This window comes from Lissotriton helveticus, chromosome 7, assembly GCF_964261635.1.
Source record: "Lissotriton helveticus chromosome 7, aLisHel1.1, whole genome shotgun sequence".
In the NCBI taxonomy this organism is placed as follows: Eukaryota; Metazoa; Chordata; class Amphibia; order Caudata; family Salamandridae; genus Lissotriton; species Lissotriton helveticus.
In genome coordinates this window covers 44,748,798-44,767,415 of record NC_136068.1, presented here as the reverse complement: position 1 = coordinate 44,767,415, position 18,618 = coordinate 44,748,798, and the positions used below count along the sequence as shown (strand labels likewise).

The following is an 18,618-nucleotide window of genomic DNA, read 5'->3' as shown; positions in this document are numbered from 1 at the left end:
GAGAGATACAGGCACTTACAACGCAGGAACCTTTTCTGCAATTCAGAGAGGACAGGTTGGTGCTCAGAACAAATCCAAAATTTATACTAAAGGTACCAACAGATTTCCACTTGAATGAGCCATTGATCCTTAAAAGATTCTTCCCTCAACCATCTACAGTTACAGAGAGGACACTCCATACTCTGGATTTTCAGCGTTGTCTGAAAATTTACTTGCAAAGAACAAAATCTTTCAGGAAATCTACACAATTATTCGTGGCTTTTAGTGCCCCCAGGAAGGGGTTCCCGTTGTCGAAACGGGGAATCGCAAGGTGAATTTCAAACGCCATTCAATACTGTCATTAGGCGGCGGGGAAGCCGTTGAATGCACGTGTTCGTGCACATTCAACAAGAGTGGTGTCAACCTCTACTGCTCTGTTTTCAGGCGTATCTATCCAGGACATCTGCAGGGCGGCTACCTGGAGGAGTACGCATACGTTCACCAGACATTACTGCCTAGAAGCTCATGCAAGAGGCGATGTAGCAGTGGGACAAGCTGTACTGAGGAACCTTTTCCAGTAACTTGAGCCTTCTTTGTCATCCCTCCTTCCTTGGTTGGTAAGATAAGCACATGTTATTGTTGTGTGCTGTCTTGTATATAATTTATGAACAATCTGTCTATGGATATTTATATACAGCTACTGCTATGGGGGAAGGACATGTGTTGCCTATTTGAGAGAAGTAGGTGACAAAACAAAATGTGCTATGATTTACTGCTCGCTATTCTGATTCAGGTATGTGAATCTATGAAAGCTCCAATACTGAAGTAAGAAAACAAGTTACTTACCTGTAACTGTAGTTCTTCAGTATTGGAAGCTTTCATAGATTCACATACACCCACCCTCCTCGCCTGAGAGGCTCACCTCGGATTAGGCACAAAAGGTGTTTATGTCACAAGTGCCCGAAAATCTGAGGGGCAAAAGGTTCTCTCAGGAGTGTTCTAGAGGGTGAGGAGCTCTGATTGGCTAAGGGAAAAGTTTGGTCGTTTTTTACATAACAAAGGTTATGGGTTGCAAAAGGGAAATGGGCCTAGGCCTCTTTTCAGTTGGCTATACTGCTAAGCATTGCTTTTTATGTACCGGAGACTCCCGTCTCGAAGACGGGGAAATGATTCAGGTATGTGGATCTATGAAAGCTTCCAATACTGGAGAACTACAGTTACAGGTAAGTAACTTGTTTTCTCGTTTCACTATTCCAAGATAGCCAACATGTTAGTTCTACTGAGCGTCCACGCTTGAACTTTGAATCAATAGACTATTTAAATACCTTTGCAAGACATGCACCGCTGCTATGTTTAGCCTCATTATTGCAAGCATATGCTTGTAATGATTTCTTTTTTCTACTTGTATTCTTTTAAGTTATTTTGCGTATGTTGTTGAGTCTATGTGTGTTTTCTTGCAGTTGTGTCAGAGGGTGAATGCAACAGTGATTCAGTAGATGTATGCATGAGTACAAAATGAGTGACTGAGGACATGTCTGACAACTTATTGAGTGCCTAAACCCATCAATGCAACAAAACAAACTTTCTTTCATGAGCCAGACCTATTGGCATTGCCAGTGCCTGTTTATCTTTTCAGCAGATTGTTACTGTGAAGGAAGGAGTTCTGCCCCTCAAAGTGCTACACTATCGAAGCAGAATGGGCAAGAGCGATCACTGCTTCATCAGAGCATTCAGCAACTGCCTTCCAGCATCTCCAGCATGTCTCCTGACATCCGTTGGTCCTGGTGCGTACATATAGCTGTGACACAGGATAGTAAGGCCTAAAGACCCAGCGCGCTATGTGTATTTGTTTATATTAGTTAATACTGCGTTAATCATAGCTTAAGACTGGCACTTAGGTGAGTGCTGGATCATGCTTGAATTAATTTGGCAGGAAATCTTGGCGCTTGACTGGTATGGGACAGACAGAATGCCAGAATGTAGTCTTTGGGGAAACATGGACTAGTGGGGCGGGGGTATAAAAAGTTTTTTAAACTTTTCTTATTGTTTAGTGTAATCATTTGCTCAAAACCAAGTAGAAGATATTATGTTGATGTATTCACCCTGACAGTTCACTTTTTAAATTTACTGTAGCATTGCATGATTTCATTTTTATCCTCATTTTAAAGCCATTGTGTTATTAAACCACCAAGTCTGATTCATTTTATCAATTTGCGAAGTTGAGGTTAATTCTCCCATGCTTGCTTCAAAGTAATGGCACTGTTGAAAGTTTGAATGCAAAGTATTCCAGATTAAGTCTGATCTGTCTTCTTTATCCACAGCTTCTCTTCCGTTGGCCCACAAGGTTATAACTTACTCAATGGGGGTCGTGCAGACTCCCCTCCTGTGAGGCAGACAGATTTCAAGCAGGTACGTACTAGACTGACTGCACGTAAACTGGGATGTGTTGCACTGTCTTCTATTCAGTGTTTCTTTGGAAAATACAGGAAAATAATAAGCCAGATGTGGTATCTATGCCAGAACGGCCATTGCTTGGGCCTTCAGGTAATGTCTTAGCCTCACCAACAGCTGCTGAATTATATAATGGAAACTTTACTAATTTCATGAGTACTGAACAGCTCTGCTTGTTGGAGTGATTGTTATATTTTCTGTGTTTTTGTGTCCATGGCCTAGAAAGATCCTTGTTGGCCCTCAGGCACACAGGTTCGTACCAACATACCAATTTGAATAAAGGGAGCAGACAAGTTCTAACAATTGTATGTGATAGAGACTTCAAGACGCAGATTCCTTACCTTGGAATATTCCCCTGGCGTCAGACTGGATTAGGATTTTTTTTTAGCAGTACCTCTGTGCACCGGTAGGTGGCATCAATTGGCTCCGCATCAATGTCGTCCGCACCAGAAGTGACGTGCAACTTGTGTATATAGATGCTACCCCGGTACGCTGACATTATTTTTTTTCTTTTCTTTCCATTCCATGGCATCATACTAATGAGTTTTATATAAATACAGTATCCCAACAGGTAAAACTTAGAAAGGCAATTGCCAAGGTATGCACAAAGTATTACATGAACAAGTAAATAAGGAGACAGTTATTCCTACGATTTGTATGCAACAATTACTTATATACTTGGTTCAAAATAGGAAGAAAATGACAGCTTAGAATACTTAGAACAGTATCAAATTCACAAAGTTTAAATGACAACCGAGAGTACTTGGTGCTCAATTATTTACAAGTGATGACTGTCGACACAAGTGAAGGGGTGGAACAGCGTGGGCGGCGCAATGTGAACAAAGTGCACAATTTATACAGTGAGTGGCTCAGTGTGTGACATATTTAAGGTGACTTCAAATCACAAATCACAATTCCGTAGAGCCACACTGGATGTTGCGCCTCAGTTGGCACTGTGGGGTCGACGACGTTTCGGTCCCTGATCAATTGGGACCATCTTCAGAACGGGGTTGTCTCATGTTCAGAACTGGAGGGAAACCGGAAAAAGGTGTCCGGCGGGCTGGTTGAAGTCCGATTCAAGGGGATCTGGGGCAAAGCTGTCGGCGACGTGGCGCCTTAGCGCAAGCGTCAGAACAGTAAATGAAATCAAGGCATTCCAGTTGACCGAAGCCTGTGTGAGTGAAGGGCTTGGATCAGTGCCTGGAGCCGGTAAAGGAGACGGGCTGCAGTCAAGTCTCTCCGGCGGAGGGGGATCAATAGGCAGGCGGGCGGGGATCACGTAACTCCGGTGGGGTGGTCTGGGTAAATCGGACCACAAGGCAGGAATGAATCAAGCGAGGAATCTCGGAGCGCTGACATCCGCCACGTCGCCGACAGCTTTGCCCCAGATCCCCTTGAATCGGACTTCAACCAGCCCGCCGGACACCTTTTTCCGGTTTCCCTCCAGTTCTGAACATGAGACAACCCCGTCCTGAAGATGGTCCCAATTGATCAGGGACTGAAAAGTCGTCGACCCCACAGTGCCAACTGAGGCGCAACATCCAGTGTGGCTCTACGGAATTGTGATTTGTGATTTAAAGTCACCTTAAATATGTCACACACTGAGCCACTCACTGTATAAATTTTGCACTTTGTTCACATTGCGCCGCCCACGCTGTTCCACCCCTTTACTTGCGTCGCCAGTCATCACTTGTATATAATTGAGCACCAAGTACTCTCGTTTGTCATTTAAACTTTGTGAATTTTATACTGTTCTAAGTATTCTAACCTGTCCTTTTCTTCCTATTTTGAACCAAATATATAAGTAATTGTTGCATACAAATTGTTGGAATAGCTGTCTCCTTATTTACTTGTTCATGTAATGCTTCGTGCATACCTTAGCAATTGCCTTTCTAAGTTTTACCTGTTGGGATACTGTATTTATATAAACCTTTGAACCCTAATCCCGACCTGGTATATGGGTCACACTCCTGTTTTCTCTACAAAATCATACTAATGAGGACACAACCACTGTGTACATAGTTACTTCATTTATGGTCCTGATGAATTGCCACTTGATCACTGTTGTGACAGACTAGGCAAGAAACATGTTGACTTCCACCCTTTAGCCACCGCTGAACATTACTTCTCCAGTATTAGGGTGTCTTTCATAGATTCACATGCTTGAATATTCCCCGTCGTCGAAGTGGGAGCCCCACGTTAAATAAAATAGCAATATAACAATCCCAATAAAATATGTATATAAAAACATATCACATAAAGTCCCACACCAGAAATACTTATAATTACCAGGTTAGCATTAACACATAGGAATACATGGATGTGAGAAGTTGGCCTGATGTGCAGTGCTCACTATTCTAGTGATCACTATATATCAGTCCAAACAACCCTTATTGATGATTGGTTGTAAGTCAACCTTATAGACCAGCTATCCTAGTAGCATGGATACGAGCAGTCTAAGGCTAAGACTCTAGAGGGCGTGTTAAGCCAGCTGTTTTACCATCACATTACCCCTTGAACACCCAGTGAAAGGACACCACACAAGTGTTATGAAAATAAACAATGTATTTATTAGAATCACAACAACCCTGTACTCTTTATGAGGACAGGGTGCTAAGCACACAACAAAACTCTTACGAAAATACTTTTAAGTTAGCACGTTACACAAATGCCCGAGGGGCACGAAAAACCATATACGCTAAAAGTGGAATGCGAATTACTAGCAGGTAAGTAACAGTTCTAATAGGCTTTGGAATCGCTAGGACTTAACTAGGGAATCGTTAGATTACTTCTAGGAGACCTAGGGGACTCGGGTGCAGAGTGTGCACTCTCACGCGGGATGCGGGACAAAGTCTATGGAGGCTAGTAAAGGCAAAGTTAGTGTTCACGGGCGAACCCGACCTGGTAGGAAGAAAACGACAGTGGATCCTGACCCTTGGCTAGTGAGGCTATGCTGGGACACCGGAGTGCCGAAGTTACCTAGCCCAGGGGCTGCAGCTGCATAGGTCTGAAAAGACGTCGGGGATCTCGTTGCCGGACCAGGAGCCTGGAAGGAAGAAGTTGCTGGCAGGCGACCAGTGAAGGAAAGTTCGATGGATCCAAGCCTGGATCGAGGGAGAAGAAACCTGAAAGCAGAGGGGACCAAGTTCTTGAATCACTAGCCAGTGATTAAGTGGGCACCAGGATGGTACCGGGCGAAGTCACCGCAGTCAGGTGAGTGGGCGCTGCTGGGCTCTGCAGTCTCTCGGACCAGGAGGCGTTGTCGGCGACCAGGATGGAGGTGCGAGCTGTCCCACGGAGGATGAAGTCGTTGGCGTCGAAGTTACCCAGGATTGGGCAACAAGCCTTGGCTAATTCAAGCCCACGCGGTGGACTCAAAATGGCGTCTTGAGTGGACCAGGAGGGTCCGGGGTGCTCCTCTTCTGGGAGGGAGCAAGGGCCAGTCTGGAGCAACCAGACCAGCAGCAGAAATGTCGTCGGGCGTCGTCAGGAAGGCCACAAGCCAACGGGCTAGTAGCCAAACAACGCGGTGAGCAGCGGAAAGCAGAAGGGCCCCACGCAGATCGTGGAGATGCTGGGGGGCTGCACTTCGGTGCTGGAGCTGCTCAGGGTGGGGGCTTCTCGGACCCCAAAGCACTCACCAGGAATTCACTCGGCAGGCTTGCTGGAAAGAAGTCGTGCAGTCTTGCAGATGGCCGGTCCCTTGAGGTCTCGTCGCACCCACGGTTCTCAGCTGGGCTGTAGAGGTGGGTAGAGGTCAGAGGTGCCAGGGAAGCCGGTTCTCGTCGAGCTGGGCAGTCGGATTCCGGAGGAAGGACTTACAGCAGACCGCAGTGTTCTTAGATGGTGCCTGCGGATGCAGGGTGACTACTCCTTAGTCACAAGGGAGAAATCTTAGGAAGAAGTCTTGAGTTCCTTTCGCAGAAAGTAGTTTCAGGATTCAAAGATGATCTGATTTGGAAGGGGGCCAGTCTCTACCTTTATCCTGTAAAAAGGGGCTGGCACGCGACTAGGTCCTGCCCTATGGGTGGGACCAGGAGGGGGGTGGTTACACCCACTTCCTTGGCGGGCTTTTCCCCAGCACAGGGTCTGGAGTGACCCTGGAACTGGTTCAAGCCGGCCTATGCACAGTGAGCACCGGGGTGCTACTTGCAGTCACCTTCCTCTAAAGCCCTGCCTACCTACAATACACAAAACCCTGTCTGGGACGGTGCTGGCACCGCCCCTGGCAGGAAACCCTTTGTCCTTATCTCCTGCTCTGGGAGGACTCCCAGCAGCAGGAGGGCAGACTTGTGTCTCGGTGGCAGCATCCATTTTGTGGATGCTAAGGCTCTGTCTGACTTTTAACCGGGTTATAGGTTACAGGCATGTCGTGTCCCTCTAGAAGGGTGGAATGCTAACCCCGTCGCCAGAATTGGCGAGGGGTTAGTATTCCAGTTCGTATGACACCTTACTCGACATGTTTTGATAAAGCGATACCAGAGTTGGCACATAACCGCGAGGATTATAATGCACTTAAGAGTATATGGTATGCGATATCATGGAAACGGCTAAGGGATAGATCCCGAAAGCCGCAGACAGGCTCAGCTCATGCCAGAGCACCCTCTCACACGATTCCAAGCACTCTGCCTTCAGGATTGTTAAGGCCTGCCATAGGAGTGACTGATAGGAGATCTGTGTGTCCATTTTAGGGTTAGATATAGGTATACTATATCTAAAGCAAAGGGTGAGTACACCACCTTGCCCCAGCTGTCGTGCAGCCAGTTGTGTCAGTTTTAGTTAGTCAATCCAGGGGTGGCATAATACATGCTTCAGCCCCTGGGAGACTTCTGGGTACACCTCAGCCCTGGGTACAGGGACTTGGAGAGGCCCAGTGCCAATTCAGTACCTGAGTACAATTTGGATAGAGAGAACAGCTAGGCTGTGGGTCTGATTAGCAGGCCCACAGCCAGGGAAAGTCGTAAACCAGTGCAGCAAAAAGCAAAAATCTGGGTGATCATAGGATTGCAGACCCTACTCTCCTACATGACCCCCCCCCAAACTTTGGGACAATAAACTAACCTTGACCAGGTGAGTCTTCTTGCTCTAAGTGGAAATACCTGGAGAGCCCATCAGCATTGCTGTGATCAGTCCCAGGTCTATGCTCCACTGTAAAATCCATCCCCTGTAGGGAAATGGACCACCTAAGCAGTTTGGGGTTTTCACCCTTCATCTGATTTAGCCACAAGAGGGGCTTATGGTCTGTCTGAATGGTGAAGTGAGTGCCAAACAAGTAGGCCCTCAGCTTCTTCAGGGCCCAGACCACAGCAAAGGCCTCCCTCTCAATAGCTGACCAATTTTTCTCTCTGGGTGTCAACCTCCTGCTAATGAAAGCAATAGGCTGATCATTACCATCAAAATTCAGTTGAGACAGAACAGCTCCCACACCCAACTCAGAAGCATCTGTTTGGACAATGAATGGCTTGGAGTAATCTGGACTCTTGAGGATAGGTGCTGTGCACATGGCCTGCTTTAGGTCATTGAATGCTTTCTGACAGCTTGCTGTCCACTGAACTTTCTTTGGCATCTTTTTGCTTGTCAGGTCATTAAGGGGGGTCACTATGGACCCATAATTTCTGACAAACTTCCTATAGTACCCAGTCAGGCCCAAGAAAGCTCGAACCTGAGTCTGGGTGATTGGAGGAGCCCAGTCCTTGATGGCCTGTATCTTACTCTCCAGTGGCTGAACCTGGCCTCCACCTACAAGGTGGCCCAGGTATACAACCTGTGACTGCCCTATCTGGCACTTGGTGGCCTTGATAGTGAGGCCTGCCTTTTGCAGGGCCTCTAACACTTTCCTCAGGTGGACCAGGTGATCCTCCCAGGTGGAGCTAAAGACAGCAATATCGTCAAGATAAGCTGCACAGAAGTCATCCAGCCCAGTGAGGACTTGATTCACCAACCTTTGGAAGGTGGCAGGTGCATTTTTCAGTCCAAAGGGCATTACCACAAATTGATAATGCCCTCCAGGGGTAGAAAATGCTGTCTTAGGTTTGGCTTCCTCAGCTAACCTGATTTGCCAATACCCAGCTGTCAAATCAAATGTGCTTAAGAAGTTGGCAGAAGCCAATCTATCTATAAGCTCATCTGCTCTTGGTATTGGGTGGGCATCAGTCTTAGTGACTGCATTGAGGCCTCTGTAGTCTACGCAAAACCTCATCTCTCTCTTACCACCCTGGGTGTGAGGCTTTGGCACTAGAACTACTGGGCTAGCCCAAGGGCTATCTGAGGGCTCAATGACTCCCAGTTCCAACATTTTCTGCACTTCAGTTTTTATGCAGTCTCTAACATGATCAGGCTGTCTGTAGATTTTACTCTTGACAGGCAGACTGTCTCCAGTGTCAACATCATGGGTACACCAATCAGTTTGGCTGGGTGTCAGAGAGAACATATGTCGAAAGGATTGCAGAACTTGCCTGCAATCCTGTTGCTGATGTTCAGTGAGGCTGCCACAAAAGACAACACCATCAACTGACCCATCATCAGGATTCTGAGTGAGCAGGTCTGGGAGAGGGTCACTCTCTTCCTCCTGTCCCTCATCTGTGGCCATGAGCAAGCTCATGTCCTTCCTGTCAACATATGCTTTGAGCCTGTTAACATGGAGCACTCTGAGAGGGCTCCTGGGAGTTCCAAGGTCCACCAAGTAGGTAACTTCTCCCTTTTGCTCAATGATGGTGTGGGGCCCAGACCATTTGTCTTTCAGAGCGGCTGGGGCCACTGGCTCCAGCACCCACACCTTCTGTCCTGGCTGGTACACAGTCAGTACAGCCTTTTGGTCATGCCAAGCTTTTTGAAGTTCCTGGCTGGCCTCAAGGTTTTTAGATGCCTTTTCCATATACTCAGCCATCCTGGAGCGGAGACCAAGTACATAGTCCACTATGTTGGTTGCAGGCTTTTTGAGAGGTCTCTCCCATCCTTCCTTCACCAAACACAGGGGTCCTCTTACAGGATGCCCATACAGAAGCTCAAAAGGGCTGTAGCCAACCCCCTTCTGTGGGACCTCTCTGTAAGCAAACAAGAGGCAGGGGATCAGGACATCCCATCTTCTCCTAAGAGGTTCAGGTAGTCCATGAATCATCCCTTTCAGGGTCCTGTTGAATCTCTCAACAAGCCCATTGCATTGTGGATGATAGGGTGTGGTGAACTTGTAGTTCACACCACACTCTTTCCACATGGCAGTCAGATATCCTGACATGAAGTTTGTACCTCTGTCAGAAACGACCTCCTTAGGGAAACCCACTCTGGAGAACACTCCAACTAGGGCTCTTGCCACTACAGGGGCTGTAGTGGTCCTAAGGGGAATAGCCTCAGGATACCTGGTGGCATGGTCCACCACCACCAGTATAAACTTGTGTCCTGATGCTGTCTGGGGTTCCATTGGACCAACAATGTCAATCCCCACTCTTTCAAAGGGAACCCCCACCACAGGTAGTGGTATGAGGGGGGCCTTTGTTGTGCCACCTGACTTACCACTGGCTTGGCAAGTGACACATGAGCGACAAAACTCCTTGGTATTCTCATTCATATGTGGCCAGTGAAAGTGTGAGACAAGCCTGTCCCAAGTCTTTGTCTGACCTAAATGACCTGCAAGGGGAATCTCATGGGCCAAGGTGAGAAGGAAACCTCTCAGAGACAAGGGGATGACCAGCCTCCTGGTTGCACCAGGCTTGGGGTCTCTTGACTCAGAGTACAGGAGTCCATCTTCCCAGTATACCCTGTGGGCACCTGTGGCATTCCCTGCAGCCTCAGCAGCAGCCTGCTGTCTGAGGGGTTCAAGGGAAGGGCAGCTCAACTGTTCCTTCCCCAGGTCTGCTCTGGAGGGTCCCCCTGAGCCCAGAAACTCAACTTGATCAAGTTCAAGCTCTTTAGGCTCAGTTTCCCTCAGCTCTTCTAGATCAGCCTCCTCAGAGACTTGATCCTCAACCTGGGGCAAGGGGGAAGGCAAAGCCTTACCCTTACTGCTCTTCTTCTTGGGAGGTGTCTGGTCCATAATTTCAGGATCCAGCACCTGTTCAGTGGGGCATCTTCTGGCCTGTGACCTAGTCACAGCAAGCACATGTGCTGGCAAGCCTAACATCTCCATGTGAGTCCTCTGCTCCACTTCTGACCATTGTGATGACTCCAAATCATTGCCCAACAAACAATCAACTGGGAGGTCTGAACTGACTACAACTTTCTTTTGTCCCTTCACTCCACCCCAGGAGAAAGCTACAATTGCCACACTATGACTAGTAGTGACATTGCTGGCATTGGTCACCAGGAAATCAGTACCTGGCATGATCTGTCCAGGGTCCACAAAGTTAGGGGTCACCATGGTGACACTGGCACAAGTGTCCCTATAGGCCTGAGCCATTTTGCCATTAATCAAAGGTGTCTGCCTGTATTTGCCCAAAGTATTGGGACTTATTTCAGGGGACATATCCACATCCCCTGTACAGACAAGGACAGCCTGAGTGAGTGTGCCAACTAAGTTGTCAGACCCCTCAGTACCCAAGGTTAACCCAACTAATGCCTTGGGAGTGACACTACCACTACTGACTGTACTAGGGGGTGCAGTTGCTTTAGGAGCTGTAGTGGTAGGAGTTTGTCCTCCTCCTCTTTTGGTGCACTCACTAAACCAGTGAGATTTACTTTTGCAGTACTGGCACCACCTTTTTGACTGGCCTTCTTGAGTCTTCTTCTTCTGGGAAGCCTGACCCCCACCCTCTTTGGTTTGTTGGGGACCTGGTGAAGACTTCTGGTCATTTTGCTCATTCTTAACATTACCCTTCTGGTCTGCTTTCTTCTGACCACCCTGGTTCTGGTTCTGGTTCTGCTTGATCCTTGTCCTGACCCATTTGTCTGCCTTCTTTCCCAATTCTTGGGGAGAGGTCAGATCTGAATCAACAAGGTGCTGGTGCAGCAACTGGTTCTGACAATTGTTTAAAATTTGTTCTCTCATCATTAGATTATACAATCCTGTGTAATCTGTAACCTTGCTACCCAGCAACCAGCCCTCCAAAGCCTTAGTGGCACAATCCACAAAATCAGACCAGTCCTGAGACTGAGTTTTCTGGGTGTCTCTGAACAGCAACCTGTACTGCTCAGTGGTTAAACCAAACCCATCAACCAGTGTATTCTTCAGGACCTGGTAATTGTTAGCATCCTCCACTCTTGTAGTGAGGAGCTTATCTCTACCTTTACCATCAAAGGAGAGCCACAGTATAGCTGCCCACTGACTCTGGGGAATGTTCTGCACAGTGCAGGCCCTCTCCAGAGCAGCCATCCATTTCTGGATGTCATCCCCTTGCTTAAAGGGGGGCACTATTTTAGTCAGGTGTTTAGTATCTAAACCCTTCTCTCTATCTCTTGGGAGATTGCTGCCACCAGTGGGAGCTAGCCCACTCATCTGCTGCTCTCTTGCCAGGGCAAGCTTCTCTTTGGCCAGGGCAATTTCTTCCCTTTCAATCCTCAGTTCAGCTTGTCTCATCCTAGCCTCATGCTCCTTTCTCTGAGGGGAAGTAAATCTCCTCTGTGGAGGATTCCTTCTCCCCTGAGAAGAGGCATTAGAGTGCAGAGATCTATTGGAGTCCCTAGAAAGAGATCTATCTCTCCTAACTCCAAGGTTAGGCCCACTTCGGGTTAGTACTGGGGGGCCCCCAGATCCTAGCCCAAGTAAGTCTAAGTTGGTCCTAGTTAGCCTTCTGACTACCTCAAGACCCTTGTCTACCTCATCCCCAGAGAGTACCTCCTCATCCTCCTCCTCAACTGCTGAATCAGTGTTGGGGAGGTCTGGATCCCCAGAGGTTCCCTCTAAGGCTGGCATGCTCTCATGTAACTGAGAGAGCTTTCTGGCATCATATGTCTCTAAGAGACCTATCAGAAAGGGAAGGGTGGGGTTAGACCCCTGCTTCAGTTTCCTGGAGACACAGAGTTGCCTCATCTCCTGAAAATTGAGAGCTGCATATCTTGAAGTGACCTGTGGGGGGTCAACACTGACCAGGGGAGTCTCAGTGGAGTCCCCCTGAGTCGACATGCTTTTCTAGTGAGGTGTAAGTGGTGCACTTACCTACACTATATGTTTGCCTACTGATCCCTTGCTAGAGTTGTAGTTTAGGGTGTGCTAGGCCCTAGGAGCTACAACAGCTGGTTCAGTAGAACTCAGAGTATTCTAAGCTAAGTTATATGTACCTTTAGTACTTATGTGATCTTTCACAAGATATTCTTAGGGCATGTGTGGTAAAACAACAGCAAGCTCAAATCCCAACCGCTGCTCACCAATGTGAGAAGTTGGCCTGATGTGCAGTGCTCACTATTCTAGTGATCACTATATATCAGTCCAAACAACCCTTATTGATGATTGGTTGTAAGTCAACCTTATAGACCAGCTATCCTAGTAGCATGGATACGAGCAGTCTAAGGCTAAGACTCTAGAGGGCGTGTTAAGCCAGCTGTTTTACCATCACATTACCCCTTGAACACCCAGTGAAAGGACACCACACAAGTGTTATGAAAATAAACAATGTATTTATTAGAATCACAACAACCCTGTACTCTTTATGAGGACAGGGTGCTAAGCACACAACAAAACTCTTACGAAAATACTTTTAAGTTAGCACGTTACACAAATGCCCGAGGGGCACGAAAAACCATATACGCTAAAAGTGGAATGCGAATTACTAGCAGGTAAGTAACAGTTCTAATAGGCTTTGGAATCGCTAGGACTTAACTAGGGAATCGTTAGATTACTTCTAGGAGACCTAGGGGACTCGGGTGCAGAGTGTGCACTCTCACGCGGGATGCGGGACAAAGTCTATGGAGGCTAGTAAAGGCAAAGTTAGTGTTCACGGGCGAACCCGACCTGGTAGGAAGAAAACGACAGTGGATCCTGACCCTTGGCTAGTGAGGCTATGCTGGGACACCGGAGTGCCGAAGTTACCTAGCCCAGGGGCTGCAGCTGCATAGGTCTGAAAAGACGTCGGGGATCTCGTTGCCGGACCAGGAGCCTGGAAGGAAGAAGTTGCTGGCAGGCGACCAGTGAAGGAAAGTTCGATGGATCCAAGCCTGGATCGAGGGAGAAGAAACCTGAAAGCAGAGGGGACCAAGTTCTTGAATCACTAGCCAGTGATTAAGTGGGCACCAGGATGGTACCGGGCGAAGTCACCGCAGTCAGGTGAGTGGGCGCTGCTGGGCTCTGCAGTCTCTCGGACCAGGAGGCGTTGTCGGCGACCAGGATGGAGGTGCGAGCTGTCCCACGGAGGATGAAGTCGTTGGCGTCGAAGTTACCCAGGATTGGGCAACAAGCCTTGGCTAATTCAAGCCCACGCGGTGGACTCAAAATGGCGTCTTGAGTGGACCAGGAGGGTCCGGGGTGCTCCTCTTCTGGGAGGGAGCAAGGGCCAGTCTGGAGCAACCAGACCAGCAGCAGAAATGTCGTCGGGCGTCGTCAGGAAGGCCACAAGCCAACGGGCTAGTAGCCAAACAACGCGGTGAGCAGCGGAAAGCAGAAGGGCCCCACGCAGATCGTGGAGATGCTGGGGGGCTGCACTTCGGTGCTGGAGCTGCTCAGGGTGGGGGCTTCTCGGACCCCAAAGCACTCACCAGGAATTCACTCGGCAGGCTTGCTGGAAAGAAGTCGTGCAGTCTTGCAGATGGCCGGTCCCTTGAGGTCTCGTCGCACCCACGGTTCTCAGCTGGGCTGTAGAGGTGGGTAGAGGTCAGAGGTGCCAGGGAAGCCGGTTCTCGTCGAGCTGGGCAGTCGGATTCCGGAGGAAGGACTTACAGCAGACCGCAGTGTTCTTAGATGGTGCCTGCGGATGCAGGGTGACTACTCCTTAGTCACAAGGGAGAAATCTTAGGAAGAAGTCTTGAGTTCCTTTCGCAGAAAGTAGTTTCAGGATTCAAAGATGATCTGATTTGGAAGGGGGCCAGTCTCTACCTTTATCCTGTAAAAAGGGGCTGGCACGCGACTAGGTCCTGCCCTATGGGTGGGACCAGGAGGGGGGTGGTTACACCCACTTCCTTGGCGGGCTTTTCCCCAGCACAGGGTCTGGAGTGACCCTGGAACTGGTTCAAGCCGGCCTATGCACAGTGAGCACCGGGGTGCTACTTGCAGTCACCTTCCTCTAAAGCCCTGCCTACCTACAATACACAAAACCCTGTCTGGGACGGTGCTGGCACCGCCCCTGGCAGGAAACCCTTTGTCCTTATCTCCTGCTCTGGGAGGACTCCCAGCAGCAGGAGGGCAGACTTGTGTCTCGGTGGCAGCATCCATTTTGTGGATGCTAAGGCTCTGTCTGACTTTTAACCGGGTTATAGGTTACAGGCATGTCGTGTCCCTCTAGAAGGGTGGAATGCTAACCCCGTCGCCAGAATTGGCGAGGGGTTAGTATTCCAGTTCGTATGACACCTTACTCGACATGTTTTGATAAAGCGATACCAGAGTTGGCACATAACCGCGAGGATTATAATGCACTTAAGAGTATATGGTATGCGATATCATGGAAACGGCTAAGGGATAGATCCCGAAAGCCGCAGACAGGCTCAGCTCATGCCAGAGCACCCTCTCACACGATTCCAAGCACTCTGCCTTCAGGATTGTTAAGGCCTGCCATAGGAGTGACTGATAGGAGATCTGTGTGTCCATTTTAGGGTTAGATATAGGTATACTATATCTAAAGCAAAGGGTGAGTACACCACCTTGCCCCAGCTGTCGTGCAGCCAGTTGTGTCAGTTTTAGTTAGTCAATCCAGGGGTGGCATAATACATGCTTCAGCCCCTGGGAGACTTCTGGGTACACCTCAGCCCTGGGTACAGGGACTTGGAGAGGCCCAGTGCCAATTCAGTACCTGAGTACAATTTGGATAGAGAGAACAGCTAGGCTGTGGGTCTGATTAGCAGGCCCACAGCCAGGGAAAGTCGTAAACCAGTGCAGCAAAAAGCAAAAATCTGGGTGATCATAGGATTGCAGACCCTACTCTCCTACAATGGAGAAAAGAAAAAACCTTTATAACATATCCATGTCATTATGTTAGTCCAAACTACAGCCAATCAGGCGCAAGCACCCCTCCAGAACCTTCTCGTCAGAGGCTCAGGCCCTCAGATTTTCTACCGCACGTCGTGTGAAGGGAGTCTCCCTGAGCTCTGCTCATTTTTCTACTTTCTTCTGGTTTTCCAGTGTTTCTACAATGTCTTCAAGTAAGAAGTCTTTGTTTAGACCTTGTTCTTCTTGTGGGAAGTTGCGGCTCTACTTTGAGGACCCCCACAAGAAGTGTATATACTGCCTCTATCCTGACCATGAGGTAGGCAAATGTAAAATTTGCAGGACTTTTTCCACCAAAACTCTTAAGGATAGGGAGGGTCATCTCCTTCTTTGGTTACATGGATTGAAAGACAAGGATTCGCTCTTTCTGACACAGAAAGACTGGTGTCAGGTACTTCAAAAGCCGCTTCAAAGCGTAGCAGTGTGTAGGATTTGCCATCTCCCTTCTTGAAGAAGAAGAAACTTTCACTCATGAGGGCTCCTGCGGTGTCTCCACCTCCTCCTGCTACGCCTACGACCCCGAAATCTGACTCTCAGGCGTCTACGGCTTCTTCTTAGAATGTTTCTATCAAAAAACGTGCAAAATCGTCGACGGGAGCGGCGACGATCGTTCCGACGACGAGATCTGCCGTCTCCAGCTCGTCGACGACGACAGTGACGACAACTTCTGCTTCTGGCTCGTCGACGGTGGCTGCGTCGACGTCGTCTGTGTCGCCGAAGATATGCCTCAGTTTTAAAACTGTCTCGTGGACAATTCCTATCGCCTCGACTTCGAAAAAGGGTCTCTCGTCGTCATCAGGATCTTTGTTGACGATGGTTGTGAAGAGTGCCTCCTCCTCGTCGGTTGCTCCGTCGACGAGTGCTCCGTCGACGGCTACTTCATCGACGACGGCCTCGTCGACGGCGGCTCCGTCGACGGCAGCCCCGTCGATGTCTGTAGTGCCGTCGACGACGACTTCGTCGACGGTGGTATCATCATCCTTCACATCTTTGCCTTTGGTGCCATTATCTTCATCCGGGTCTGGTTCTTCCACTGTTGACCCTCTGCACCAACGTCGCCAGGTAACTTTGGATCAGCTCAATATTCCAAGCGACACGCAGCCTCCATTTCCCCTGTTTGCCGCAGGTTCTGAACAGGACTCTAGTTCTGAGGAAGACGATGATGATCAATTCCGGGCAGCACGAAGCCCTTCTGAACAGGTCATAAAATGTCAAGACTATGGGGATGATCATGATGATTCTTATGTACCAGACGAGGCACGTTCTACTCAGGTTCCTACAGCGACACTACCACTTTCCCTCATTTCCAATCTCCAATATATGTTGGAGGATTACATCAGGCGTTTTCCACCATCTCGCCATGGCTCTCCTCTGCCTACAGCGCCCGCACTTGCAGCAGCTCCTGCTGCTGCTCCGCTGCCACAACCAGCAGCGCCATCTGCTCCGGTTACGACCTCTATTCGGGTCCACGCTACGGTGTATGAAGATGAGGATGATGATGCTCACCCAGAGCGAGAGGACCGCGAGGTTCAGGATGACGATGATGATGATGGCAATATGGCAGATTGGGACGATTACCAGATCCAAACACCGTCCCCGCCTCCTGCGACTCCAGGGGATTCCCCTCCTATTGACATCTCAAGCTTTTACCAGCTTATGGATAGAGCGGCGCTCCGCTTTAAACTTCCTATGGTCCAAAAGGACGAAGACTGTTTTCTTTACGACTTTAAAAGTCAATCTTTTAAACAGGTAAGAACAGTCCCCATCATCGACTTTATTTGGAATGAGAGTGTCAAGTTGATGCAAACCCCGAATTCCATCCCGGCACAACAACCTCGTTTGGAGAAGAAGTATAAGGCGCCCCATGGTTCTCCAGCTTGCCTGGTTTCACAACCTAAACCAGATTCCGTGGTCAACCAGTCCGTTCCAGGAACCCCTCTTCTACAATTACTTCTCCTCCTGATCGCGAAGGTCATCGCCTTGATGGCATTAGGCGGAGATTTTCTACTATGGCTTCCACGACTGTGAGGGCTGCAAATTCTCTGGCCATACTAGGACACTACGACCGTCAGATGTGGTCTGACATGTCTGCCTTTGTTGCCCTCATTCCTGAGTCCTCCAGAGCAGAGGCTCTAAAGATTATTCAGGAGGGGGAGAGAGCGTCATAAGAGATCGTAGACTGCTCTGTGGATATCGCCTGCACTGGCTTCCGTCAGCTCGCGGGGGCAGCTGTTCTGCGACGTCAGGATTAGCTTCGTTCTACCTCTTTTCGCCAGGAGGTTCAGGCAAAAATCCTTGACATGCCTTATGACGGTGAATCGCTCTTTGGTCAACACGTCGATGAAGCACTACAGACGATAAAGAAGGATTCCGGCACGGCTCGTTCCTTAGGCACTTTGCAGTTCCGCAAACAGCCTTTTCGTGGTGTGTGCGATGCGGCACCACCTCTTCTTTTCGCGGCGGATCCAATCAGTACCGATCCTACGGTCAAGGAAATCAGCGCTATTCCTCCCAGTCGCAGCAGTCCTCTCGCCAGCAGTCTTCCAAATCGTACCGAGGAAAGTCTTCTTATAGATGCTCCGCTTCCAAGAGACAATGACTTGCCTTCCCCGCTCAAAGTTGGAGGTCGAATCTCCCTGTTCTTTTCACAATGATCCTCAATCACCTCGGACCGTTTGGTGCTAGACATTGTATCAAAGGGCCATGCCTTGGAGTTTGTCAAGATTCCTCCTCACACTCCTCCGACTGGTCCGCCTCCAGCACACCGCAAAGAACTTTTGCAGCAGATACGCATCATGATTCAACAAGCATTTACAATACAATGGTCTCTGCATTATTAAAGGTAGAGCTATTGGCATTGCTCAAGGCCTTTTTTTTAAAAAAATCTTAAATAAATGGCATTGTCATTTACATTGCCAATAGCTTAATCGTTAAATAAATGGCATTGCCATTTACAATGCCAATAGGTTAATCGCTCGCAAATGCATGACCTATTGCATTTACACCCACACAGAGCCACACACAAAGCCACCCATACACATACAGAGCCACACACACACAGAGCCGTCACCCACATACACAGAGCTCCACACACACACACAGAGCCCCACACACACAGAGCCCCACAC

At 48.8% G+C, this 18,618-nt stretch overlaps 1 protein-coding gene across 8 annotated transcripts in view; it reads left to right on the top strand.

The window, feature by feature from the left end:
* Nucleotides 1–18,618, top strand: part of DMRTC2 (DMRT like family C2) — a 359,569-nt gene that overhangs the window by 250,499 nt on the left and 90,452 nt on the right. For 7 of the 8 annotated variants that reach the window (XM_078651358.1, XM_078651357.1, XM_078651363.1 and 4 more), the window contains 2 exons: nucleotides 1,616–1,763; nucleotides 2,301–2,388. In XM_078651358.1, the coding sequence (XP_078507484.1) occupies nucleotides 1,616–1,763; nucleotides 2,301–2,388 (236 nt within the window). The remainder of the gene's footprint in view (nucleotides 1–1,615; nucleotides 1,764–2,300; nucleotides 2,389–18,618) is intronic. The other variant, XM_078651360.1, reaches the window with a different exon arrangement.